At 44.2% G+C, this 26,940-nt stretch overlaps 2 protein-coding genes and 1 long non-coding RNA gene across 4 annotated transcripts; all 3 read left to right on the forward strand.

Moving 5' to 3' along the window:
• Window positions 1-1,173: 1,173 nt before the first annotated feature.
• Window positions 1,174-5,810, forward strand: LOC123484668 (zinc finger protein 311-like). Its single transcript, XM_045215234.1, has 3 exons — window positions 1,174-1,358; window positions 2,459-2,583; window positions 4,372-5,810. Exons 1-3 carry the CDS (start codon window positions 1,349-1,351, stop codon window positions 5,473-5,475), a joined length of 1,239 nt encoding a protein of 412 aa, XP_045071169.1. The 5' UTR covers window positions 1,174-1,348; the 3' UTR covers window positions 5,476-5,810.
• A 6,796-nt stretch (window positions 5,811-12,606) lies between these two features.
• LOC123484671 lies at window positions 12,607-17,052 on the forward strand. Its single transcript, XR_006658628.1, has 3 exons — window positions 12,607-12,648; window positions 12,848-13,030; window positions 17,012-17,052. It is a non-coding gene; the product is annotated as an uncharacterized LOC123484671 (long non-coding RNA).
• A 593-nt stretch (window positions 17,053-17,645) lies between these two features.
• Window positions 17,646-26,038, forward strand: LOC121556681. Of its 2 annotated transcripts, none has more exons than XM_045215235.1 (3): window positions 17,646-17,660; window positions 23,306-23,433; window positions 25,025-26,038. In XM_045215235.1, the coding sequence occupies exons 1-3, from the start codon at window positions 17,648-17,650 to the stop codon at window positions 25,838-25,840; spliced, it is 957 nt and encodes a 318-aa protein (XP_045071170.1). In that variant the 5' UTR covers window positions 17,646-17,647; the 3' UTR covers window positions 25,841-26,038. The 2 variants fall into 2 exon arrangements, with proteins under 2 accessions (XP_045071170.1, XP_045071171.1); XM_045215236.1 differs by having other exon boundaries at window positions 23,306-23,406.
• The last annotated feature ends 902 nt before the right edge of the window (window positions 26,039-26,940 follow it).

Raw genomic sequence — 26,940 nt, forward strand, 5'->3', positions numbered from 1 at the left:
GCTCTGGATAAGAGCGTCTGCTAAATGACTAAAATGTAAATGTAATAACATCCCATAGAGATCCTACTAAATTACTAAACCCTAAAAGTTCAAGAATGGCACGAAAATGGCAGCCATATCGGTCAGGGAGACATCCAAACCAGTCTAATTGGAATGAACGGCAGTAGAGGCATAATCCTGATTTTACTTCTACAGGAAAATAAAAGTAACGCATGTGATATCAGAAATGGTATAATATAATTATTGTCAACCTAAAATATTGTCATAATTATAAAAACAGTTGATGGTTTTTATACATTTTCTGTATAAATAGCCTCTAAAATATATGTAAACAGACCATAAATGTCTCAAGTTGTGTTTTCTTGGAAAGCTGTGAGTGCTAATATACGATATCAGTACTTGTTGCATTTACAACTTGTCTAAGTCCTATCATCAACTTATTTCAGCCAGTGTATGGCATATTGGCAGTTATTTTGAAAAATTCATAGAATCATTCCTCTAAAACAGGCTGGCTGGCTGGCTGGCTAGCTAGCTAACAAACATACAGTGAAGATACATTCTTCAAATTCATTATTTTACCACAGCACTGGCAAAGCATGTTTGACCAACTCCCTGACAGAAATGTCTGACCTTTATCCCATCATAAGAAGGGCTACCACAGGCAAAGTCAAAATTGGCTATATTGTACAAATTAATGAAAACAAAAATTTGCATTTTGGTCTTAATTTAAGGTTAGCCATAAGGTTAAGTTAAACATCTTATTTTAAGAAACTACATTGTGGAAATGGGCGGGGTTTGTGACTTTGTGGCTGTGGTAACTAGTGACGACCAATGAGAAGGTTTATGTCCTTTCTAGTACTGGTATTCTAATTCCTAATTCTATGTAACATCCTTTCTCGTCAGTGTAAACGGAAGTGAACAGTGCCGAAGAACAATTTCCACGTTAGCGTTTTTATTTACCTGCACAGCATAACGTGTACCCCATGCAGTCTTTAATTCGCGTTGGAGACAGGACTTGGTTCATAGACGTTATCTACAGTAGGTAACGCTAGCTAGCTGCTAACGTTGGTTAACAATGGCTAACTGTATGGTTTTTCACACTCAAATAGCCTCCATCATGGAGCTGCTAGCGAATGCAGCCGTGGCAGATATCTGTAAACTCGTTGACGACGACTATGCAGTGTTTCGTTTGGAAATAACTCAAAGCCAGAAAGAAAACAGGGCATTGAGGAGGAAACTACAGCTACTGGAACTGAAGGTGGCACGGGAGCGTGCGGAGAGGACAGTGCGAGAGCGCGGCCTCGCCAGTGGTCCCAGTAGTGTCAAGATCCTCGACCGATACAGAGGAATGGCAAGAGGTACGTTTCGCAGAAGGCCGATGCTGCTCTGCCTGTCGCGGTTCATATGTACAGTAACTTGGTGCCTGTCGCCGCGGTTCCCCTCTGCGCATGTGTTCAGATGTAAATTATAACACATGATGTGATTTGAGCAACAACAACAATTTTATCCAGGCATTGTACTGGGAGTTACAGGTTTGCCAATACAAAACATAGCCAGAAATGTTTCAGCTAACCTGGTAATGGCAATACTATCTTAGTTCTCAATTGGTGGAAACAGGAGTCTCCTAAAATGTCCGTGTCCAGATGCAGGGGCTCCGTTTGAATTTAGAAAATGCTCCGTTATTAAAAATAAATCAATGTTTTGCTCCATGAAGTAAAACAACAATGTGTGTGTCGCCATCATGTGTATTTCAATTATTCTCTCATTGATGAGACAGGTGTCTTGTCATCATGCACTAAATGTAAGTCGCTCTGGATAAGAGCGTCTGCTAAATGACTAAAATGTAAATGTAATGCAGCACTTTGGGGTGGACCCCCACCTGTCTCGATCAATGAGAGAAGACTTGAAATACCCAAGATGGCGGCGTACACGTTCTTGGATTAGTTCATGGAGTACTTCAAGGAGTATTTATTTTACAAGTGTTCTAAATTCAAATGGACCCCTACAACTGGACACTGACATTTTATGACATTCATGTTTCCACAAATCGAGAACAAAGATAGTATCGCCAATACAAGGTTAGTTGAAACATCTCTGCAGACGTTTTGTATAGCCAGACATGTAACTCCCAGTACAATGGTTACCAAAATGTTTGGGTTAAATCACATTATCTGGTTTTACAATATGTAGCTAATAATTACTTAGCCTTCTTGGGCAAAGACACAATCATATTCTATCCAGACTCTTGATTTACTGCATTTCCTATTATTTACTCAATGAAAACAATGTGATGCATGGAACATAATACATTAATTAATAATTAGTATATCAAGAAGTTATGAGAAGTGTTACCTTACGTCTTTGCCAATTCTAGACAGTGTCAAAACTGTCAATAGTGTACAATATAACATTGAGAATTGACCGTAGCTCTTTTCCCCGATCACTCTCTCTGGTGAAGGACATCTCACTGGAGGCCACAGGAGCTTTGTGAAGCCAGTGGAACACAATACATGGAAAGATGATCAACCAATCACTGTTGATGAGGGGAGTGGAACCTCAACCCAGCACGTTATCTTGATAGAGGTTAGTGTAATAGTGTTGCATAAAATATTGCAGTTACTTTGGAAATCAAATGTGGACATTTACTTCAGAAACGCGCCCCTCAGCTATTCACTGTGACCGACCGCCTCGATTCGGTCTTATGTAGCAAAATTTGAAATTGTGTTTTTTACATGGGATAAAAGTAGAGACTCAGAGCTAGAAAAGGGTATATCATACACTACAGTTGAGGAACAATGGGAAAGTAATTCTGCTCTGAAAGTTGATAATTTCTCCCCACTTTTGAGAAAATGGCTCTTGAATGTTTTGGTACACTTACTGGAGACCAATTCTTTGTCAACACCCATTTAGCATCGTTTACACCCTCTTAAGCCTTAGCCCCACCCATCTCTTTAAGGATTCACACCAGGCCATGTGGTAAACACACAATATTTATCAGATAAAATCTAAGTTTATTTGTCACGTGCACACAATACAGAAGGTGTTAATGGTACAGTGAAGTGGTTACTTGCATAGTAGTAATATCAAAAGCAGGAAGTGTCCAGATAAAAATATTTAATACATATTTTATCATTATTAGATGACGCTTACCCGACACACTAGTCTAAATTGATGGGTCATGTGAAGGAAATTATATAACCACCACCCAGCCACATGTATCTAAGTGGATGGGTCACTATTGTCTAGACATGTACACATGTTCATGAAATACAATAGATGGCCGTAATCACCCCCCAGACACACCTGGCTAATTTGATGGGTCATGTAATAATCCGGCCGAAGTGGAGTCTTTTGTTTAGACATCTAGCTAGCTAGCTACTACTACCAATGCAAACATTGACATAGCTGTGTAGTATGAATCTGCAGGTAGCTAAAGCTAACAAACTAGGTTCAATGTTAGCTAGCTAACATTAGGCTATAACTAGCAATGCAAATGGATTTCTGATTCTAATAATAATACTACAAAGATCATACACGTAACGTTAGCTAGCGAGCCAGCAAGCTAACGTTTGCTAGCTAATTAACAGTACGCTTTAACTTGCAATAAAAACGACTTTCTGACAAAATTAGAAGCTTATTTCTGAAAATGTAGCTAGGCTCTTACCCGTATACATGGATGAACGCTTCACGGCAGACTGGAACCATTTAACTCAGTTTTGTTTGTAGCTACATCTTGTTTGGCCAGCGTTGTCAAGTCACTCCGGTTCACACTGACTGTGGCGTGTGCAGAAAGTAGCCCATCACTTTTTCCAACTGATCTGTCAATAGCGCCTGCTAAATTCAGGGCATCAATGTTGTTGAGAAAAGTAGCAAAACTTGTGTAGTTCTCGATGGCTAACGTTATATCTTTCAAAAACAGCACAGTAGAAAGGACTGTCAACACATACTGATCAGCTCACGTTATAGACAGAAGCAGGCTACATGGCAGACCAATCCAAACTAATCTCCCGGCATGTCCAGCCCATCCATTATCTCAGCCAATCATGGCTAGCGGGAATTTCCTGTCTTTTTCCGTGGCTAAACCAACTAAGCTCGTCATTTAACAATTGTATTCGTATTTATGGATGGAATACAAGTTTGTTATTAAGGCACATGAAAGTAAACGTTCCAGAAGGCATTTCTGCCAAAAAACGCATTTTGATAAAAATAAATGTTTACGTTCAAATGCCGCTCCTGTGAAGTAGTGACGTGTGACATACGCCTAGTTTCCTGAAACGAGTCACAATTTATCTGCCATAGGGCTTGTAAGACTTCCTACGACATTGTGATCTAATCATGTAATGGTAATAACATCCTACCTCCTTGTGTCAGTCTGCAGATACAGAGGCTGCAGGTCCTGGGGTCAAGCAGGAGAGGTCTGAAGGAGAGGAGGACCTACGGCACAGCAGAGACATCCAGACTGGAGTGGCAGGAGCGCCCCCTGTAGTCACGAAGGACCCCACAACCACCGCATCGCAGCCCAGGGCCCGACGAAGCATCACGGAGGTCAATGGAACGCTGAATGCAATCCTCAAGTCAGAGACAGACAAAGAGACTTTAACTGTAACGCACAGGTGCTTACCCACAGGATCTGACCACAGATCAGACCCAGAGAGACTAGGCCTGGGGAGACTGGGCTGTCCTCCTGCTCCTGGCTCAGAGTATTTACCAGTATTTCAACAGAGCCAGAGGACAGTTCATTCATGTGGTGATGAGTTAGACTCTGGTGGTGATGATCTGTCTTGTTCTTACGCTACAGAGATGGACCCTGGTAACATATCCTTGGGTTTAGAGACACAGACTGATCTGTCTAGAGGGGACTGGAACCAGTACAGTAGTAGTGAATACTCTGAAGGGTGCCTAGATAAGAAAGGGGAGGGTCTGATCATAGATGAGGTGAAAGTGGAGGGTGAGGTTCCTACCACATGGAATGCAGATAATCACCCAGGAGACGGACACTCACAGGGCAGAGATTTCTTAGATTACAGGGAAAGCTTAGAGACAAATCCAAATGCTGCGACCCACTCCCGTTTACACGCACTCAGGGATAGCGACCCAGTGTCCATGTCGATAGGGCCTTCCGATTCACACGGCCACGTCCTTTTCAATCAGGTATTGAACGCCAACGACAGGGCTAGAGCCCAGGCTCGGGGAGAGGGAGCAACATCAGGCAATAGTAAAGAGAAACGGTTCCTCTGCATGTTCTGTAACAAAGGCTTCAGCTGCCCCCAGAAGGTGGAGATCCACCAGAGGGTCCACACAGGGGAGAAACCCTTCAGCTGTACCCAGTGTGACATGCGCTTCGCTGAGGCTGGCAGCCTGAAGAGGCACCAGAGGGTCCACACAGGTGAGAAACCCTACAGCTGCCCCCAGTGTGAGAAGAGGTTCTCCCACCAGCACCATCTGAAGAGGCACTTGAAGGTCCACACGGGATAGAGGCCCTTCGACTGCACTCACTGAGCGAAGAGGTTCTCAGAAAGGAGCTACCTCAGGATACACCAGCAGAAAAACAATTCCACTCTATAACATAGAAAGTAACTATTCCATTCGATAGCTTCTGACGTTTAGATCAAACCCTGCGTTAAAGATGGATTCAGCGAGATGACATAGATGCACAAAGTAAACAGCAGTAGTGGGTCAATTTCCACAACAACTAAGAGCATTGAAGTGTAAGGCCCAGACATTGTGGGATATAAATCAAATCCAATCAAAATGTATTGGTCACATGCGCCGAATACAACAGGTGCAGACGTTACAGTGAAATGCTTACTTACAGCCCTTAACCAACAGTGCATTTATTTTTAACAAAAATAAAAATAAAAATAAAAGGTAAAAATAAAACAACAAAAAAAGTGTTGAGAAAAAAAAAGAGCAGAAGTAAAATAAAATAACAGTAGGGAGGCTATACAGTGGGGGAAAAAAGTATTTAGTCAGCCACCAATTGTGCAAGTTCTCCCACTTAAAAAGATGAGAGAGGCCTGTAATTTTCATCATAGGTACATGTCAACTATGACAGACAAATTGAGATTTTTTTCCTCCAGAAAATCACATTGTAGGATTTTTAATGAATTTATTTGCAAATTATGGTGGAAAATAAGTATTTGGTCAGCTACAAACAAGCAAGATTTCTGGCTCTCACAGACCTGTAACTTCTTCTTTAAGAGGCTCCTCTGTCCTCCACTCGTTACCTGTATTAATGGCACCTGTTTGAACTTGTTATCAGTATAAAAGACAGAAAATGTAAATGTAAATAAAAGACACCTGTCCACAACCTCAAACAGTCACACTCCAAACTCCACTATGGCCAAGACCAAAGAGCTGTCAAAGGACACCAGAAACAAAATTGTAGACCTGCATCAGGCTGGAAAGACTGAATCTGCAATAGGTAAGCAGCTTGGTTTGAAGAAATCAACTGTGGGAGCAATTATTAGGAAATGGAAGACATACAAGACCACTGATAATCTCCCTCGATCTGGGGCTCCACGCAAGATCTCACCCCGTGGGGTCAAAATGATCACAAGAACGGTGAGCAAAAATCCCAGAACCACACGGGGGAACTAGTGAATGACCTGCAGAGAGCTGGGACCAAAGTAACAAAGCCTACCATCAGTAACACACTACGCCGCCAGGGACTCAAATCCTGCAGTGCCAGACGTGTCCCCCTGCTTAAGCCAGTACATGTCCAGGCCCGTCTGAAGTTTGCTAGAGTGCATTTGGATGATCCAGAAGAGGATTGGGAGAATGTCATATGGTCAGATGAAACCAAAATATAACTTTTTGGTAAAAACTCAACTCGTCGTGTTTGGAGGACAAAGAATGCTGAGTTGCATCCAAAGAACACCATACCTACTGTGAAGCATGGGGGGTGGAAACATCATGCTTTGGGGCAGTTTTTCTGCAAAGGGACCAGGACGACTGATCTGTGTAAAGGAAAGAATGAATGGGGCCATGTATCGTGAGATTTTGAGTGAAAACCTCCTTCCATCAGCAAGGGCATTGAAGATTAAACGTGGCTGGGTCTTTCAGCATGACAATGATCCCAAACACACCGCCCGGGCAACGAAGGAGTGGCTTCGTAAGAAGCATTTCAAGGTCCTGGAGTGGCCTAGTCAGTCTCCAGATTTCAACCCCATAGAAAATCTTTGGAGGGAGTTGAATGTCCGTGTTGCCCAGCGACAGCCCCAAAACATCACTGCTCTAGAGGAGATATGCATGGGGGAATGGGCCAAAATACCAGCAACAGTGTGTGAAAACCTTGTGAAGACTTACAGAAAACGTTTGACCTGTGTCATTGCCAACAAAGGGTATATAACAAAGTATTGAGAAACTTTTGTTATTGACCAAATACTTATTTTCCACCATAATTTGCAAATAAATTCATTAAAAATCCTACAATGTGATTTTCTGGAAATTTTTTCTCATTTTGTCTGTCATAGTTGACGTGTACCTATGATGAAAATTACAGGCCTCTCATCTTTTTAAGTGGGAGAACTTGCACAATTGGTGGCTGACTAAATACTTTTTTCCCCCACTGTATATACAGGGGGGTACCGGTGCAGAGTCAATGTGCGGGGGCACCGGCTAGTTGAGGTAGTTGAAGTAATATGTACATGTGGGTAGAGTTAAAGTGACTATGCATAAATAATTAACAGAGTAGCAGCAGCGTAAAAAGGATGGGGTGGGGGGGCAGTGCAAATAGTCCGGGTAGCCATGATTAGCTGTTCAGGAGTCTTATGGCTTGGGGGTAGAAGCTGTTGAGAAGTCTTTTGGACCTAGACTTGGCGCTCCGGTACCGCTTGCCGTGCGGTAGCAGAGAGAACAGTCTATGACTAGGGTGGCTGGAGTCTTTGACAATTTTGAGGGCCTTCCTCTGACACCGCCTGGTATAGAGGTCCTGGATGGCAGGAAGCTTGGCCCCAGTGATGTACTGGGCCGTACGCACTACCCTCTGTAGTGCCTTGCGGTCGGAGGCCAAGCAGTTGCCATACCAGGCGGTGATGCAACCAGTCAGGATGCTCTCGATGGTGCAGCTGTAGAATTTTTTGAGGATCTGAGGACCCATGCCAAATCTTTTCAGTCTCCTGAGGGGGAATAGGCTTTGTCGTGCCCTCTTCACGACTGTCTTGGTGTGTATGGACCATGATAGTTCAGCATATATATGCCTAAAAAGCCTTAACATTGTGTTTGTACTGTGTAGGCTAAATTATGTTCACAAATGCCTATTTCATTACTTCCATTCAACTACTTTTCTTCAGTAAACACTTTTAATGAGAAAATGAATGCAGTTTATCAAGTACATGCAGATTTGTAGTTGAGACGTGTATGTGTGGTTTTCATATGGTGTATTTAAAACTTGTTTTTGTTTAATAAACACAATATGGGAATTTTCATTCTAATGCTTCCCATAGTTGTGTCAAGTTGGCTGGATGTCCTTTGGAGGGTGGACCATACACACGGGGAATCTGTTGAGCGTGAAAAACCCAGCAGTGTTGCAGTTCTTGACACAAACCGGTGTGCCTGGCACCTACTACTACCATACCCCGTTCAAAGGCACTTAATTATTTTGTGTTGCCCATTCACCCTCTGAATGGCTCACATATACAATCCATGTCTCAAGGCTTAAAAATCCTTCTTTAACCTGTCTCCTACCCTTCATCTACACTGATTGAAGTGGATTAACAGGTGACATCAATAAGGGATCATAGCTTTCACCTGGTCAGTCTCGTGGAAAGAGCAGGTTCTCCCACCAGTTTTGTCTGATCTGTATGATGTATCTGGGTGGGTGGAGAGTAAGCTAGGGAAAGTGCAGTGACTCAAGGTAGCGAGGAGTGGGTTCATTATCATAGGGTGTACCACCATCTGCCAGAGGGACTGAGCTTTGCAATTTCAACGATTTTACTGAGTTATAGTTCATATAAGGAAATCAGTCAATTGAAATAAATTAATTAGGCCCTAACCTATGGATTTCACATGACTTGGAATACAGATATGCATCTGTTGGTCACAGATACCTTAAAAAAAGGTAGGGGCGTGGATCAGAAAACCAGTCAGTATGTGGTGTGACCACCATTTGCCTCATGGAGCGCGACACATCTCCTTTGCTTAGAGTTGATCAGGCTGTTGATTGTGGCCTGTGGAATGTTGTCCCTCTCCTCTTCAATGACTGTGCGAAGTTGCTGGATATTGGCGGGAACTGGAACACGCTGTCGTATGTGTCGATCCAGAGCATCCCAAACAGGCTCAATTGGTGACATTTCTGGTGACTATGCAGGCCATGGAAGAACTGGGACATTTTCAGCTTCCAGGAATTGTGTACAGATCCTTGCGACATGGGGCTGTGTATTATGCTGAAACATGAGGTGATTGCGGCGGATGAATGGCACGACAATGGGCCTCAGGATCTCTTCACGGTATCACTGTTCATTCAAATTGCCATCGATAAAATGCAATTGTGTTCATTGTCCGTAGCTTATCCCTGCCCATACCATAACCCCACTGCCACCATGGGGCACTCTGTTCACAACGTTGACATCAGCAAACCGCTTCGCCCACACGACGCCATACTTCTGCCATCTGCCCGGTACAGTTGAAACCGGGATTCATCTGTGAAGAGCACATTTCTCCAGTGTGCCAGTGGCCATCGAAGGTGAGCATTTGCCCACTGAAGTTGGTTACAAAGCCGAACTGCAGTCAGGTCAAGACCCTGGTGAGGGACGACGAGCACGCAGATGAGCTTCCCTGAGACGGTTTCTGACAGTTTGTGCAGAAATTATTCGGTTGTGCAAACCCAGTTTCATCAGCTGTCCGGGTAGCTGGTCTCAGACCATCCCGCAGGTGAAGAAGCCGGATGTGGAGGTCCTGGGCCGGCTACACGTGGTCTGCTGTTGTGAGGCCGGTTGGGTATACTGGTTCAGTGTAGTTGGGCAAAGTTTTTTAACTTCCCTAATCCCTACCTGTAGCCTAAGTGCCTCTGGTATAATTAGGGCCAGTGTTTTTGTTTTACTGGTATTTCCAGCATTATCCACTAGGGTTGCTGCAGGTAGAAAATTCTAGGAAATGTTATTTAATAGACACAAGCTGTCTCCAATCAATCAATCAATCAATGTCTGGTTGTTTGATGGGGGGGATGGCCTAAGCCAGGGGAGGCGTAGCTCTAGGAATCTTAATTGCACAAAGCCTATTATTTGGCAGGGAATACTATTTGTAGATCAGCGACACCTCACTTTGCTCAAACTGATCCTCTCCAATGGACTCAGAAGTTGTAGCAAATGTTTTTTCCCAATTAGGGTTAGTTTATGAAACCAACCATGTAAGTATTTTGTAGCAAATTCAGGGGGAAGCCCCGACCGGGACTCGAACCTGGGTCCAGCGACTGCCAAGCCAACACCTTAACCATTACGCCAAGAGGTCATAAATCTAGAGCAAAACATGTTAAATGTGCGTGTTAGTGAGTCTCACCTTTTAATAATTTGCTCAAACCCCTCTACAGACATTATTGTAAGAAAAGACCTGGCTCCAGGCCCCTTCAGATCCACCCTTGTCTCACAAACACCACCCTGGCTCAGTCCTCGTTAATCACACAGACGAATGGTTGGTACCAGCGGATGCAAAATAAATATAATCTATGGATTTCACATGACTGGGCAGGGGCGCAGACGTAGGTGGGCCATAGGCCCACCCACTGGGGAGCCAGGCCCAGCAAATCAGAATGAGTTTTTCCCCACAAAAGGGCTTTATTACAGACATAAATAATATTCTGCCTTCTCCCTACAGTTTTCAGCGATTAACTTCGCCCACGACTGGCTCATGTGAACTATAATCCCGATGCTGTGTTTGAACGTTTAAAAATGTAAATAATCATCGCTTGCGATACGGCTATGGAAACATATGGCCCTTATCTTTCAACAAAACATGGGCCTTCTTTCATCAGCGTGAAAGAATCCTTCAACAAAAAAATATACACTTACTGTAGTTAAACGTTTTTCACAGATCCATACAACTATGTGACTTTATGACCAACATGATCCCATTTCTACTTTGTAGTACATTTTGACACTAGAATGAATGTTTCTGAGTCATATCGATGCCACATAGGCCGTTTAAAATCAGATAATTTGGTTCTAAGGGGCAGTTGACCTTTAATTTAACCACATACTCTTTAAGCTATGATGCCAACCAATATGATCCTTTCTCTTCAGTAAAGGAGAGGCCAAGGGGTTAATAAGAAGTGATACAAAAATGACAAGAACAGTGATAAAAACAAATGGCAAGAGTTGTGGAACAGCGAGGAAAGGGAAGACACCTGTATAAGATCCAGAAAAAGGTGGGGGCAGGGAGGTCCTCAGGCCTAGAGAGAAGGGGAGGAAAGTCTAATCACAAGGCTGAGACTGGGACACATTCAACTGTGAAGTGTAATCACTGCCAGGAGATCGAGACAGTGGAACACATTCCATTTCAGTGCCAGCGATATGGGAGGGAAAGAGACCATTTGTTATGATTAAGGAATAATGGTATCGAGGAGTTTAATTGAATTTAAGAAAACCTTACGGTGATATATTTAATTATGTATTCCGTTTCCTTAGGGAGAAGGCAGGGTTTAATTGGGTAGAGCTCAACTTTAGACCTTCCCTGTCGCTGGTCCACACTCCAGTCCAGGTTGCGGCGGTAATGCATCACTAAAGTTGGTTGCCAACCGCCATTTAAAAACCACGGAAGTAGAAGTGTAAACGGACGTGAACAAGTGACCAAGAACAATTTCAACGTTAGTGTTTTTATTAGTTATTTAGATGTTGATTAACACACGAACTCAAAATATGACTCTTAACTACACAGCGTCACATACTTGCCCCCAGGTAGTCTTTAATTCGCGTTTTAGACAGGACTTGGTTGATATATCTGTTATCTTGGTAACGTTAGCTAGCTAGCTGCTAACAATGGCTAACTGTATGGTTTTTCACACTCAAATAGCCTCCATTATGGAGGTGCTAGCGAATGCAGCCGTGGCAGAGGTCTGTAAACTCGTAGATGACGATTACGCAGTGTTTCGTTTGGAAATAACTCAAAGCCAGAAAGAAAACAGGGCATTGCAGAGGAAACTACAGCAACTCGAACTGAAGGTGGCACGGGAGCGCGCAGAGAGGACAACGCGAGACCGCGTCCTCGCCTGTCGTCCCAGTAGTGTTAAGATCCTCGACCGATACAGAGGGATGGCAAGAGGTACATTTTGCAGAAGGCTAGGCTGTTGTCGACCGTTCACATCTGCACATATGACTTTAGATGTGTTAACCTATGGTCTTGGTCAGTTTTTGGATAGTATGCAATAATTCCCCTCATTACTTAGCTAAGTTGCAGAAAGACAATATCATATTCTAACCAGAATTTATTTACTGCATTTCCTATTATTTACTCTTTTAAAACATGAGCATTGACAACACAGTACCTAACCTAACCATCTCTTTTCCCCCAATCACTCTCTCAGGTGAAGGAAATCTCACTGGAGGCCACAGGAGCTTTGTGAAGCCAGCAGAACACAATACATGGAGAGATGACCAACCAATAACTGTTGATGAGGGGAGTGGAACCTCAACCCAACATGTTATCGTGATAGAGGTTAGTGTAATAGTATTACATCAAAATTACAGTACATCAAATGTGACCAGTTTATTTCAGAAAGGCTCCCTCAGCTATTCACTTGCTTACGTGTACGTCCTCATTTATCTGCCATAGGGCAGGTTGTGAGTCTTCTCTACTACATTGTTATCCAGTGCTACTCATGTACCTGTAATAACCTCCCCTCTTATTGTGTCAGTCTGCAGATGCAGAGGCTGCAGGTCTTGGAGTCAAGCAGGAGACGTCTGAAAGAGAGGAGGACCTACGACACAGCAGAGACATCCAGATTGGAGCAGCGCCTGGAGTGGTGCCCCCTGTAGCCATCGAGGACTTCACCACCACCACTGCGCCCCAGGCCAGGTCCCGATTTAGCATCACGGAGGTCAGTTGAACGCTGAATGTGGTCCTCAAGTCAGAGACCGACACCAAGACTTTAACTGTAACACACAGGCTCTTACAAACAGAATCTGACCACAGATCAGACCCAGACCCAGAGAGGCTGGGGCTGGGGCCACTGGGCTGTCCTCCTGCTCCCGGCTCAGGTCTTACCGATATTTCATCCGAGGCAGAGGATGGTTCATTAGACACTGGTGTTGATGATCCGTCTTGTTCTTACACTACAGAGATGGACCCTGGCAACATGCCCTTGGGTTTAGAGACACAGACTGATCAGTCTAGAGGGGACTGGAACCGGTACAGTAGTAGTGTATACTCTGAAGGGTGCCTAGATAAGAAAGGGGAGGTTATAGTGGTAGATGAGGCGACTGTGAAAGTTGAGGATGACGCTCCGCTGACATGGAATGTAGACGAGACTCACTTAGGAGAAGGACACTCACAAGGCAGAGATTTCTTAGATTACAGGGAAAGCTTAGAGACAAATCCAAATGTTGCAACCCACTCCCCTTTATACACGCTCTGGGATTGCGACCCAGTGTCCACGTTGATAGCGCCTTCCGATTCACATGACCACGTCCTTTTTTGCTGATCAGGTATTGAACTCAAAGGGCCAAGGCTCGGGGAGGGGGAGCAACATAATGCAATAGTAAAGGGAAATGGATCCTCTGCATGTTCTGTAACAAAGGCTTCAGCTGCCCCCAGAAGGTAGAGATCCATCAGAGGGTCCACACACGGGAGAAATCCTACAGCTGCCCGTAGTGTGAGAAGAGGTTCTCCTACCAGAACCTGCTGAAGATGCACCTGAAGGTCCACACGGGAGAGAGGCCGTTTGCCTGTAAGCACTGCGGTTTTAGGTTCTCCGAGTAGCTACCTCAGGATACACCAGCAGAAAAAACATTCCACTCTATAACATAGAAAGTAACCATTCCACTCAATAGCTTCTGACATTTAGATCTAACCCTGCATTAAAGACAAAGATTACTTTTCATTGTTGTCAGCAGAAAACATTGTAGAATAATAGTGAAGACAAACTATGAAATAACACATATGGAATCATGTAGTAACCCAAAAAGTGTTAAACAAATCAAAATATATTTTATATTTGAGATTCTTCAAATAGCCACCCTTTGCCTTGATGACAGCTTTGCACACTCTTGGCATTCTCTCAACCAGCTTCATGAGGTAGTCACCTGGAATGCATTTCAATTAACAGGTGTGCCTTCTTAAAAGTTAATTTGTGGAGTTTCTTTCCTTAATGCGTTTGAGCCAATCAATTGTGTTGTGAGAAGGTAGGGCTGGTATACAGAAGATAGCCCTATTTGGTAAAAGACCAAGTCCATATTATGGTAAGAACAGCTCAAATAAGCGAAGAGAAAGCGACAGTCCATCATTACTTTAAGACATGAAGGTCAGTCAATCTGGAAAATGTCAAGAACTTTAAAAGTTCTTCAAGTGCAGTCGCAAAAACCATCAAACGCTATGATGAAACTGGCTCTCATGTGGACCGCCACAGGAAAGGAAGACCCAGAGTTACCTCTGCTGCAGAGATAAGTTCATTAGAGTTAACTGCACCTCAGATTGCAGGCCAAATAAATGCTTCAGAGTTCAAGTAACAGACACATCTCAACTGCAACTGTTCAGAGGAGACTGCATGAATCAGGCCTTCATGGTCGAATTGCTGCAAATAAACCACTACTAAAGGACACCAATAATAAGAAGAGACCTGCTTAGGCCAAGAAACACTAGCAATGGACATTAAACCTGTGGAAATCTGTCCTTTGGTCCAAATTTTAGATTTTTGGTTCCAACCGCTGTGTCTTTGTGAGATGCAGAGTAGATGAACGGATGATCTCCGCATGTGTACTTCCCACTGTGAAGCATGGAGGAGGAGGTGTGGGGGTGCTTTGCTGGTGACACTGTCAGTGATTTATTTAGAATTCAAGGCACACTTAACCAGCATGGCTACCACAGCATTCTGCAGCGATATGCCATACCATCTGGTTTGTGCTTAGTGGGACTATCATTTGTTTTTGAACAGGACAATGACCCAAAACACACCTCCAGGCTGTGTAAGGGCCATTTGACCAAGAAGGAGAGTGATGGAGTGCTGCATCAGATGACCTGGCCTCCACAATCCCCGAACTCAACCCAATTGAGATGGTTTGGGATGAGTTGGACCGCAGAGTGAAGGAAAAGCAGCCATCAAGTGCTCAGCATATGTGGGAACTCCTTCAAGACTGTTGGAAAAGCATTCCAGGTGAAGCTGGTTGAGAGAATGCCAAGAGTGTGCAAAGCTGTCATCAAGGCAAAGGGTGGCTATTTAAAGAATCTCAAATAATAAAATATAAATTTTAGAATAAGGCTGTAACGTAACAAAATTTCAGAATGCACTGTATATAAGCCTAAAGTCTGTTACATATTGTTTGTACTGTGTAGCTATATGATGTTCACAAATGCCTGTTTCATTACTTCCATTCAACAACTAAATTTTTTTCCCCAAGTCACTTTTAATTAGAATTTATACAGTTTATCAAGTTAATGCAGATTTTTAGTTGAGACATCACATTTTATATTTACATTTTAGTAATTCTGCATTCACTTTTATCCAGAGCGACTTACAATTAGTGCATTCGTCTTAAACTGGGTGAGATAACCACACAACATAGTTGTAGCAAGTACATTTTCCCTCAAAGTAGTTATCATTAACGTCAGTGCTGGTAGGTAAAGACAATTTATTTATATAATTTTTTTGGTGTGTGGAGGGTGGGTTGCGTGGATTCATTTAAGATACTCTTTTTAGAGGTAGGGTCTCAGACGTTTTTGGAAGATGGCCAGGGACTTTGCTGTCCTAGCGTCAGCGTTAAGCTGGTTCCACCATTGGGGTGCCTTGACAGAGAAGAGCTTTGACTGGGTTGAGCAGATGCAGCCAAGAGACCAGAGGTGGGAGAACGGAGTGCTCGGGTTGGGGTGTAGGGTTTGAGCATAGCCGGATGGTAGGGAAGGGCAGTTCCCCTTGCTGCTCCGTGAGGCAACCATCATGGTCTTGTAGTTGATGCGAGCTTCGACTGGAAGCCATTGGAGTGTGTCGAGGAGCGGGGTGACATGGAAGGACTTGGGAAGGTTGAACACCAGACGGGCTGCGGCATTCTGGATAAGTTGCAGGGGTTTGATGGAACAAACAGGGAGCCCAGCCAACAGAGAGTTGCAGTAGTCTAGATGGGAGACTACAAGAGCCTTGATTAGGACCTGTGCCGCTTCCTGTGTGAGGAAGGGTCGTACTCTACGGATGTTGTAGAACATGAACCTGCAGGAGCGAGTCACTGCTTTGATTTTTGCAGAGAATGACGGTGTTGTCAAGGGTCACACCAAGGTTCTTTGCACTCTGGGAGGGGGACACCATGGAGTTGTCAACCGTGATGGAGGGGTCTTGGAGCGGTCAGGCCTTCCCCGGGAAGATGGGCAGCTCCATCTTGTCGAGATTGAGCTTGAGGTGGTGGGCTAACATCCAAGCTGAGATGTATGCCAGGCACGCAGAGATACATATGTATGTGTGGTTTTCATATGGTGTATTTAACACTTGTTTATGTTTAATAAACACAAAATGGGACTTTTCATTCTAAGACTTTCATTGACTCTCTTAATTATATATCACTTCTGATCTCACCCTATTCTCCATACACCTGACGGCGCTTTACAACCAATATACACTTACAGTTTAGTCAGGTTTGTCTGATGATGACTTTTGACTTATCATAGCTGACTTGTTTTTACCCACATCATATTAATGTCCACCATGATGGGTTTAACAACAATGAAATAATTCGGTAACTACAGTATAGGGCTCAAACGTAGTGTGGATGGGTAAACACTCCATGTTAAAAGTGTGTTTATTATCTGTGTGTGTGTACGTACGTACGTACCTGAGGGAGTGTATGTCTGTGTAATCTGTATCACCTCTCTCTTCCAGGAGGAGGAGGATCCAGAGGTGCTGCTGGTGAAGGAGGAGGGGTGTGAGGAGGGTCTGGGGAGCCCTGAGGGGACCATGGTCATGGAGGACAACCAGACTACACCTCCTCCTGAACCCACAGAGGAACCAGCTGAGCAGCACAGGACCACACACAGTCTTACTGAGGTGAGCCCACTGTGAACTACTGTCTGAATGGTATTAGGTCAGGGCTCGTATCCACAAAGCCTCTCAGAGCGGGAGTGCTGATCTGGATCAGTTTAGCTTTTTTAGATCATAATGAAAAATACTATTTAGACAGGTGGGGACCTAATCCTAGATCAGCACTCTTACTCTTTGATGCTTTGTGGATACGGGCCCAGGTCTTGACCATGCCTTTGAATTATAGAACTATTAAAGACTGTCAAGTAATCAAATTAACTAACATGCTTGCATAGTACTCATAGCAATCCCTCTTTGCCCAATCAGAAGATGCTCCGTAGCAGGGTGCTCAAATCAGCTTTCTTGATCCAACATCCTCTCTCTCTGTTTCTCTTACAGTCAGTAGACATGGAGGATGGGAAGCCTGATCTGCTGCTAGTCAAAGAGGAGACAATAGAAGATGGACCAGAGAGCATTGATCTGCTGAGTGGACTAAAGATGGGGGAGCAAGGTAAGGGAGAAATACATACAGTGCCTTCAGAAAGTATTCAAACCCCTTGACTTATTCCACATTTTGTTGTGTTACAGCCTGAATTCAAAATTTATTTAAAAAATAACAAAAGAATCCTCACCCATTTACATACAATAACCCACAATGACAAAGTGAAAACATGTTTAGAGACATTTTTGAAAATGAAATTCAGAAATATCTAAGTCACATAAGGTCATGTTAGAATGATCTTTGGCAGCGATTGCATTACATTTTACATTTACATTTTAGTCATTTAGCAGACGCTCTTATCCAGAGCGACTTACAGGAGCAATTAGGGTTAAGTGCCTTGCTCAAGGGCACATTAACGTCATTTAGCAGACGCTCTTAGCCAGAGCGACTCATAAATTGGTGCGTTCACCCTATAGCCAGTGGGATAACCACTTTACAATTTGGGGGGTTAGAAGGATTACTTTATCCTATCCCAGGTATTCCTTAAAGAGGTGGGGTTTCAAATGTCTCCGGAAGGTGGTGAGTGACTCCGCTGTCCTGGCGTCGTGAGGGAGCTTGTTCCACCATTGGGGTGCCAGAGCAGCGAACAGTTTTGACTGGGCTGAGCGGGAGCTATGCTTCCGCAGAGGAAGGGAGCCAGCAGGCCAGAGGTGGATGAACGCAATGCCCTCGTTTGGGTGTAGGGACTGATCAGAGCCTGAAGGTACAGAGGTGCCGTTCCCCTCACTGCTCCATAGGCAAGCACCATGGTCTTGTAGCGGATGCGAGCTTCAACTGGAAGCCAGTGGAGTGTGCGGAGGAGGGGGTGACGTGAGAGAACTTGGGAAGGTTGAACACCAGACGGGCTGCAGCATTCTGGATGAATTGTAGGGGTTTAATGGCACAGGCAGGGAGGCCAGCCAACAGCGAGTTGCAGTAGTCCAGACGGGAGATGACAAGTGCCTGGACCAGGACCTGCGCCGCTTCCTGTGTAAGGCAGGGTCGCACTCTCCGAATGTTGTAGAGCATGAACCTGCAGGAGCGGGTCACCGCCTTGATGTTGGCGGAGAACGACAGGAGTGTTGTCCAGGGTCACGCCTAGGCTCTTCGCACTCTGGGAGGAGGACACAGCGGAGTTGTCAACCGTGATGGCGAGATCATGGAACGGGCAGTCCTTCCCCGGGAGGAAGAGCAGCTCCGTCTTGCCAGGGTTCAGCTTGAGGTGGTGATCCGTCATCCATACTGATATGTCTGCCAGACATGCAGAGATGCGATTCGCCACCTGGTTATCAGAAGGGGGAAAGGAGAAGATTAGTTGTGTATCGTCAGCGTAGCAATGATAGGAAAGGCCATGTGAGGATATGACAGAGCCAAGTGACTTGGTGTATAGGGAGAAAAGGAGAGGGCCTAGAACCGAGCCCTGGGGGACACCAGTGGTGAGAGCACGTGGTGCGGAGACAGCTTCCCGCCACGCCACTTGGTAGGAGCGACCGGTCAGGTAGGGACGCAATCCAGGAGTGAGCCGCGCCGGAGATGCCCAGCTCGGAGAGGGTGGAGAGGAGGATCTGATGGTTCACAGTATCAAAGGCAGCAGACAGGTCTAGAAGGACAAGAGCAGAGGAGAGAGAGTTAGCTTTAGCAGTGCGGAGAGTCTCCGTGACACAGAGAAGAGCAGTCTCAGTTGAATGACCAGTCCTGAAACCTGATTGGTTTGGATCAAGAAGGTCATTCTGAGAGAGATAGCAAGAGAGTTGGCTAAAGACGGCACGCTCAATAGTTTTGGAAAGAAAAGAAAGAAGGGATACTGGTCTGTAGTTGTTGACATCAGTGGGGTCGAGTGTTGGTTTTTTGAGAAGGGGAGCAACTCTCGCTCTCTTGAAGACGGAAGGGACATGGCCAGCGGTCAGGATGAGTTGATCAGCGAGGTGAGGTAGGGGAGAAGGTCACCGGAGATGGTCTGGAGAAGGGAGGAGGGGAGGAGGGGATTGCAGCCGTGAGTCTTTCTGGCGAAGTCCTGCTGAAAGGTGAATTTGTCTCCCAGTGTCTGTTGGAAAGCAGACTGAACCAGGTTTTCCTCTAGGATTTTGACTGTGCTTAGCTCTATTCCTGGCTATATAGAACTTGTGTTTACTTACAAAAACACACATTATAATGTATGAACTTAACTCAAAAAACTCCATATGCATTTCAAGGCTGCGTTGACAATGACGTATCAATGACCCCAGCTCAGATAATCCATACCATTGTGTCGCTGAGTTGTCGTAGTGCTGCTGCAAATGTACATTGTCCCAGGGGTGTTGGCAGACACAATGTAAGTAACTTAATTTATGTCCCTCTAACTGCCCTGAATGCCTCTGTTGATCCTACATCTATTGTATGTACTAATCATGAGCCTATGAACCAGAGTTATACTGTTAGCACTGAGGCGGTGTGCCCTAGTAGGAAGTCCACTGTGTGCAGCTCACCCTGCACTATCAGCTCAAACATAAATAACATTGTCATGTCTACTTTTGATAAGCTTCCCCAGTAAAGCAATAAAAACAATCAAGCATCCCAGAAAAGTGCTAGACATAGCCCACATGAACACATGTAGCCTAAGAAACAAGGTTCATGAAATCAATAACTTGCTAGTGACAGATGACATTCATATTGTGACTCTGAAACTCAGATGATACCTTTGATGATACAGTGGTAGCAATATATGGCTATAACATCTTACAGAAATGCCAATGGGGGGCGGTGTTGCGGTCTTTATTCAGAACCACATTCCTGTAAAGCTTAGAGAGGATCTCATGTTAAATACTGTTGAAGTAAAATGGCTACAGGTTCATCTGCCTCACCTAAAGCCCATTATTGTGGGAAGCTGCTATAGACCACCAAGTGCTAACAGTCAGCATCTTGATAATATGTGAAATGCTTGATAATGTATGTGATATCTACAGAGGTATATTTTCTGGGTGATTTCAATATTGACTGGCTTTCATCAAGCTGCCCACTCAAGAAAAAGCTTCAAACTGTAACCAGTGCCTGCAACCTGGTTCAGGTTATCAGTCAACCTACCAGGGTAGTTACAAACAGCACAGGAATGAAATCATCAACATGTATTGATCACATCTTTACTAATGCTGCGAAATTTCATTTAAAACAGTATCCAAATCTATCGGATGTAGTGATCACAATATAGTAGCCAAATCTAGGAAAACCAAAGTTCCAAAAAACTGGGCCTAATATAGTGTGTAAGAGGTCATGCAATAAGTTTTGTAGTGATTCCTATGTTGATGATGTAAATAATATTTGCTGGTCTGTGGTGTATAATGAGGAACAACCAGACACTGAACTTGACACATTTATGAAATTGCTTATTCCAGTTACTAATAAGCATGCACCCATTAAGAAAATGACTTTAAAAACAGTTACATCCCTGTGGATTGATGAGGAATTGAAACATTTTATGGTTTCGAGGATGAGGCAAAAGGGAATGGCAAATAAGTCTGGCTGCACAGCCGATTGTCAAACGTACTGCAAATGTGACTAAACGGAATAAAAATAAACTATACTATGAAACAAAGATAAATAATATAAAGAATGATAGTAAAAAAGGCAAACTCAGCTCCATCATTCATTGAATCAGATGGCTCATTCATCACAAAACCCACTGATATTGCCAACTACTTGAATAATTTTTTCATTGGCAAGATTAGCAAATTTAGGCATGACATGCCAGCAACAAAAGCCGACACTACACATCCAAGTATAACTGACCAAATAATGAAAGACAAGCATTGTAATTTTGAATTGTGCAAAGTGAGTGTGGATGCGTTGAAAAAAATTGTCTATCAACAATGACAAGCCACCGGGTTCTGACAACTTGGATGGAAAACTACTGAATATAATAGCGGACGATATTGCCACTCCTATTTGCCATATCTTCAATCTAAGCCTACTAGAAAGTGTTTGCCCTCAGGACTGGAGGGAAGCAAAAGTAATTCCGCTACCCAAGAATAGTAAAGCCCCCTTTACTTGCTCAAATAGACCACCAATAAGCCTGTTACCAACCCTTAGTAAACTTTTTGGAAAAAATGGCTATTTGACAGTAAACAAATTGACAACAGACTTTCAGCACGCTTAGAGGGAAGGACATTCAACAAGCACAGCACTTACACAAATGACTGATGATTGGCTGTGAGAAAATTATGATAAAAAATATTGTTGGAGCTGTCTTGTTAGACTAAAGTGCGGCTTTTGACATTATCGATCATAGTCTGCTGCTGGAAAAAACGCGTTATGGCTTTACACCCTGCTATATTGTGGATAAAGAGTTACCTGTCTAACAGAATACAGAGGGTGTTCTTTAATGGAAGCCTCGTCAACATAATCCAGGTAGAATCAGGAATTCCACAGAGCAGCTGTCTAGGCCCCCTTTTTTCAATATTTACTAATGACATGCCACTCGCTTTGAGTAAAGCCAGTGTGTCTATGTATGCGGATGACTCAACACAATACACGTCAACTACTACATCGGCTGAAATGACTGCAACACTTAACAAAGAGCTGCAGTTAGTTTCAGAATGGGTGGCAAGGAATAAGTTAGTCCTAAATATTTCAAAAACTAAAAGCATTGTATTTGGGACAAATCATTCACTAAACCTTAATTAAATATTGTAATAAATAATATGGAAATTTAGATAGTTGAGGTGACTAAACTGCTTGGAGTAACCCCAGATTGTAAACTGTCATGGTCAAAACATATTGATACAACAGTAGCTAAGATGCAGAGAAGTCTCTCCATAATAAAGCGATACTCTGCCTTTTTAACACTGTCAACAAGGCAGGTCCTACAGGCCTTAGTTTTGTCCCAACTGGACTACTGTTCAGTTGTGTGGTCAGGTGCCACAGAGGGACTTAGGAAAATTGGACTATTGGCTCAGAACAAGGCAGCACGGCTGGCCCTTAAATGTACATTGAGATCTAACATTAATAATATGCATGTCAATCTCTCATGGCTCAAAGGGGAGGAAAGATTGACTTCATCACTACTTGTTTTTGTAAGAATAGTTTACATGCTGAATGCACCGAGCTGTCTGTTTAAACTACTAGCACACAGCTCGGACACCCATGCATACCCCACAAAACATGCCACCAGAGGTCTCTTCACAATCCCCAAGTCCAGAACAGACTATGGAAGGCGCACAGTACTACATAGAGCCATGACTACTTGGAACTCTATTTCACATCAGATAACTAATGCAAGCAGTAGAATCAGATTGAAAAAACAGATAAAAAGACACCTTATGGAACAGTGGGGACTGTGAAGCAACACAAACATAGGCACAGACACATGCATACACACACACGATAACATACACACGTACACATGGATTGTGACGAGACACACACACACAGGTACAGACACGCATACGCACACGCACTCTACACACACACGTACATTGTAATTTTGTTGTATGGTGGCATTATATATTTTGTATTGTAGATATGTAGTGGTGTAATAATGTTATATGACGTACCGTTTTAGCTTTTGTTTTATGTGTGATGTAAGTGCCTTAATGTGTTTGGACCCCAGGAAGAGCAGCAGCTAATGGGGATCCCTTATAAATACAAATATGTAGAGTTCTCAACCATGTTTGTAAAGTCTATCTTGTAACCTCTTCCTGCAGGTGGTTGGCTGGAGGCTAACAGAGGAGAATGGGTGGCCATCTTGGATTCCCAGACCCAGATGGGTGCAGCCGAGGGCCCAGGGGACAGCATTACCAAGCAGGTCAGGAACAGAGGCGACATAGTGGAGGTCAGTGGATGGGACAGCATCCTCAACTCTGGGCTGGGGAACAACACTGTTAAACACAACCAGAAACAGACAGTGGAACACAAAACAACAACCGACCTTAGTCTCCATGACAACAGACTGGCTGGGACCAGAGCAAGGCTTAGATTTGGTCTGCGGGGACGGGGAGGTGTCTGTTTGAGAACAGACACAGACTTGGCTAGCGATGCTCCGTCCTGCTCCTATAGTTGTGATTCAGAGAGACTGATGGCGTCTCAGGTTAACCCCATAACAAGTGCTGCCTTCAGCCTGCCTTCTATAGGATCTATCAACTGGAACATGGACCCTGTGACAACACAGACACTCCCTGGCCTTCATCCTCCTCACACTCTCCCTAATGTTAAACCAGACCTCAGACAATGCCAGTGCCTCAACACTAAATGGCAACACAAGCCCATTGACAAATGACAGTAGTAGTAATGCTATCAGTAGATCCGGTGGCAAAGAGAAGCGCTTCCCGTGTTCGTTCTGTGGGAAAACCTTCAGTTTCCCCAAACAGGTGGAGATCCACCAGAGGTTGCACACGGGGAGACATCGTTCAGCTGCCACCTGTGCCGGGCCTGTTTTTCACACTTGTCCAGCCTAAAGAGGCACCAGAGGGTCCACACAGGGGAGAAGCGCGTTCGGCTGCCACCTGTGCAGGGCCAGTTTTTCACACTCGTCCAACCTGAAGAGGCACCAGAGAGTCCACACAAGGGAGAAATCCTAGAGCTGCCCCAGTGTGAGAAGAGGTTCTTGCACCAGATGAAGATGCACCTGAAGATCCACACGAAAGAGCCTGTACGCACTGCGGGAAGAGGGTTCTCAGAGAGGAGCTACCTCGGGATACACCAGCAGAAAATGCACACGGCCTATGTATAGTGACATGTAATGTAATACTAGTTACTTTGAAGTTAATTCTGTTTGTTTTGGCTGTATGATGTGTGGTTGGTGTGATGGTGTCTGTAAAAATGCTTCACTGATGAAAAGTGACAACCTTGTCCAGTTGTTTGATGCTGGTGTTTTATAATGTGGAAATGAGTGCCTTGATTCATGTTTACTTGACATAAAGTAGTGAAGCAGTGTAATGCAATGCTGAACCTTTTCCAAAGTATTCTAAAGTTCATTTTGTCAAAGTGCGGGTGCCAGATTTACAGAGAAGGTAAAGTGTTACCATAGTGAGAAAAGTTATTCTACTTGTCACATGTTGTTCTGTACATTTAAAATAATGTACTTCACTATGTGAGGGTATGACCATTTTGTTGAAATTAAATACAACATTGACTCTGTTCTGACTGACTTGGTTATTTTTGTATCATTGCACAAAAATGATACAATGAGTTTTCCTTATCTCAGTGAAACCAAAACGTTATACTTCATTTTTGAATCAACACATATGGACATTTTTCTATATTAAACTCCAATGGCTCCATATTGTTAGGTACTTGAATCACAGTGTTAGAGAGCAGCTTGACTGTGGTTAACATTTTTATAATATCATGTCATGTTTGTGTGTACAGCAAATAGTTTTTCTTATATAAACCTAAATGCTTTTCTGTTCAATTTGTGTTTACAGTCTGCAGTCCATGAGGACCTGCTGATATCCGGTGTTGCTGGCGGGAGAGACTGGACCTCTGAGGCGGCTGGTCACAAACCCTGGCCCCGGATCAGGACACTGGATCAGGAGCAGTCACTTTTCCTTCCCGAGTCGGAACCAGGACCATACCGCAAAGGACAGAGACCCCACCACCACACAGAACACAACCAGTGGACAGGTGGACTGAACCCCCTCAGTCCTGGTGGTCATCAGAGAGACAGAGGCTCCAATCAGGGATCCAGTCAGCAACTGAGGCCCTTCTCTTCACAGTCTCAGTGCAGGGATGAAGCAGGGCCTGGGGCTGATAGAGATAGACCCTCCTGTTCCTATGATGCAAACGCCACAGTATCCATGATGAACAGAGCAGGTCAGCCTGGGCTTCAGCCTTCACAGAGAGTGGTGGGAGATCCGGCTGGTGGGAGTCTCACAGGAAGTCTTTCTCCTTCAAGATCTCTTCTAATGCCTGGTGACTGGGTTCATAGAAAGCCTGGGTCTGGGTCTAGCCTTCCTCAGCTGCCTCATGGTTATCCCACCAATATAGACAGGGTCAGGATGGACGTTCACCATGAGAGGTACCTAGCCTATAATACTGCAGACAATCCCAACAACACACAAACAATGGCTAGAGGTCAAGGAGGGAGCTCAAAGACTAACCACCTGAGGGTGGTGGCTCCTGTTCTACCTCCTCTGGTGTCATTGGGTCACAACGTGGGAGGCCGAGCATTAGGACGGACGCCGACAAGCCATACGCCTGCCCAACGTGTGGGAAGCGCTTCGCTGAGGCGAACTATGTGAAGAAGCACCAGACCGTTCACACCAAGGAGAGGCCCTTCAAGTGCAAATTATGTTACAAGAGCTTCTCCTTCCAGAGTAACCTTATCAAACATAGGAGTGTCCACACTGGGGAGAAATCGTAGCAGTGTGGCTTGAGATGAGGGAACCATTCTTTAGCTGACATACAGTGGGGGAAAAAAGTATTTAGTCAGCCACCAATTGTGCAAGTTCTCCCACTTAAAAAGATGAGAGAGGCCTGTAATTTTCATCATAGGTACACTTCAACTATGACAGACAAAATGAGATTTTTTTTCCCAGAAAATCACATTGTAGGATTTTTTATGAATTTATTTGCAAATTATGGTGGAAAATAAGTATTTGGTCAAAAACAAAAGTTTCTCAATACTTTGTTAAATACCCTTTGTTGGCAATGACACAGGTCAAACGTTTTCTGTAAGTCTTCACAAGGTTTTCACACACTGTTGCTGGTATTTTGGCCCATTCCTCCATGCAGATCTCCTCTAGAGCAGTGATGTTTTGGGGCTTTCAACTCCCTCCAAAGATTTTCTATGGGGTTGAGATCTGGAGACTGGCTAGGCCACTCCAGGACCTTGAAATGCTTCTTACGAAGCCACTCCTTCGTTGCCCGGGCGGTGTGTTTGGGATCATTGTCATGCTGAAAGACCCAGCCAAGTTTCATCTTCAATGCCCTTGCTGATGGAAGGAGGTTTTCACTCAAAATCTCACGATACATGGCCCCATTCATTCTTTCCTTTACACGGATCAGTCGTCCTGGTCCCTTTGCTTAAAAACAGCCCCAAAAACAGCCCCCAAAGCATGATGTTTCCACCCCATGCTTCACAGTAGGTATGGTGTTCTTTGGATGCAACTCAGCATTATTTGTCCTCCAAACACGAAGAGTTGAGTTTTTACAAAAAGTTCTATTTTGGTTTCATCTGACCATATGACATTCTCCCAATCCTCTTCTGGATCATCCAAATGCACTCTAGCAAACTTCAGACGGGCCTGGACATGTACTGGCTTAAGCAGGGGGACACGTCTGGCACTGCAGGATTTGAGTCCCTGGCGGCGTAGTGTGTTACTGATGGTAGGCTTTGTTA

The sequence above is a fragment of the Coregonus clupeaformis genome, unplaced genomic scaffold (genome assembly GCF_020615455.1).
Source record: "Coregonus clupeaformis isolate EN_2021a unplaced genomic scaffold, ASM2061545v1 scaf0402, whole genome shotgun sequence".
Taxonomy (NCBI): domain Eukaryota; kingdom Metazoa; phylum Chordata; class Actinopteri; order Salmoniformes; family Salmonidae; genus Coregonus; species Coregonus clupeaformis.

Bases quoted from the DNA above. Each gene is read 5' to 3' on its own strand.
- LOC123484668 (XM_045215234.1), top strand. The intron at 2,584-4,371 runs GTTAGTGTAATA...TCCTTGTGTCAG, and splicing joins AGCACGTTATCTTGATAGAG to TCTGCAGATACAGAGGCTGC.
- LOC121556681 (XM_045215235.1), top strand. The intron at 23,434-25,024 runs GTCAGTGGATGG...TTGTGTTTACAG, and splicing joins ACAGAGGCGACATAGTGGAG to TCTGCAGTCCATGAGGACCT.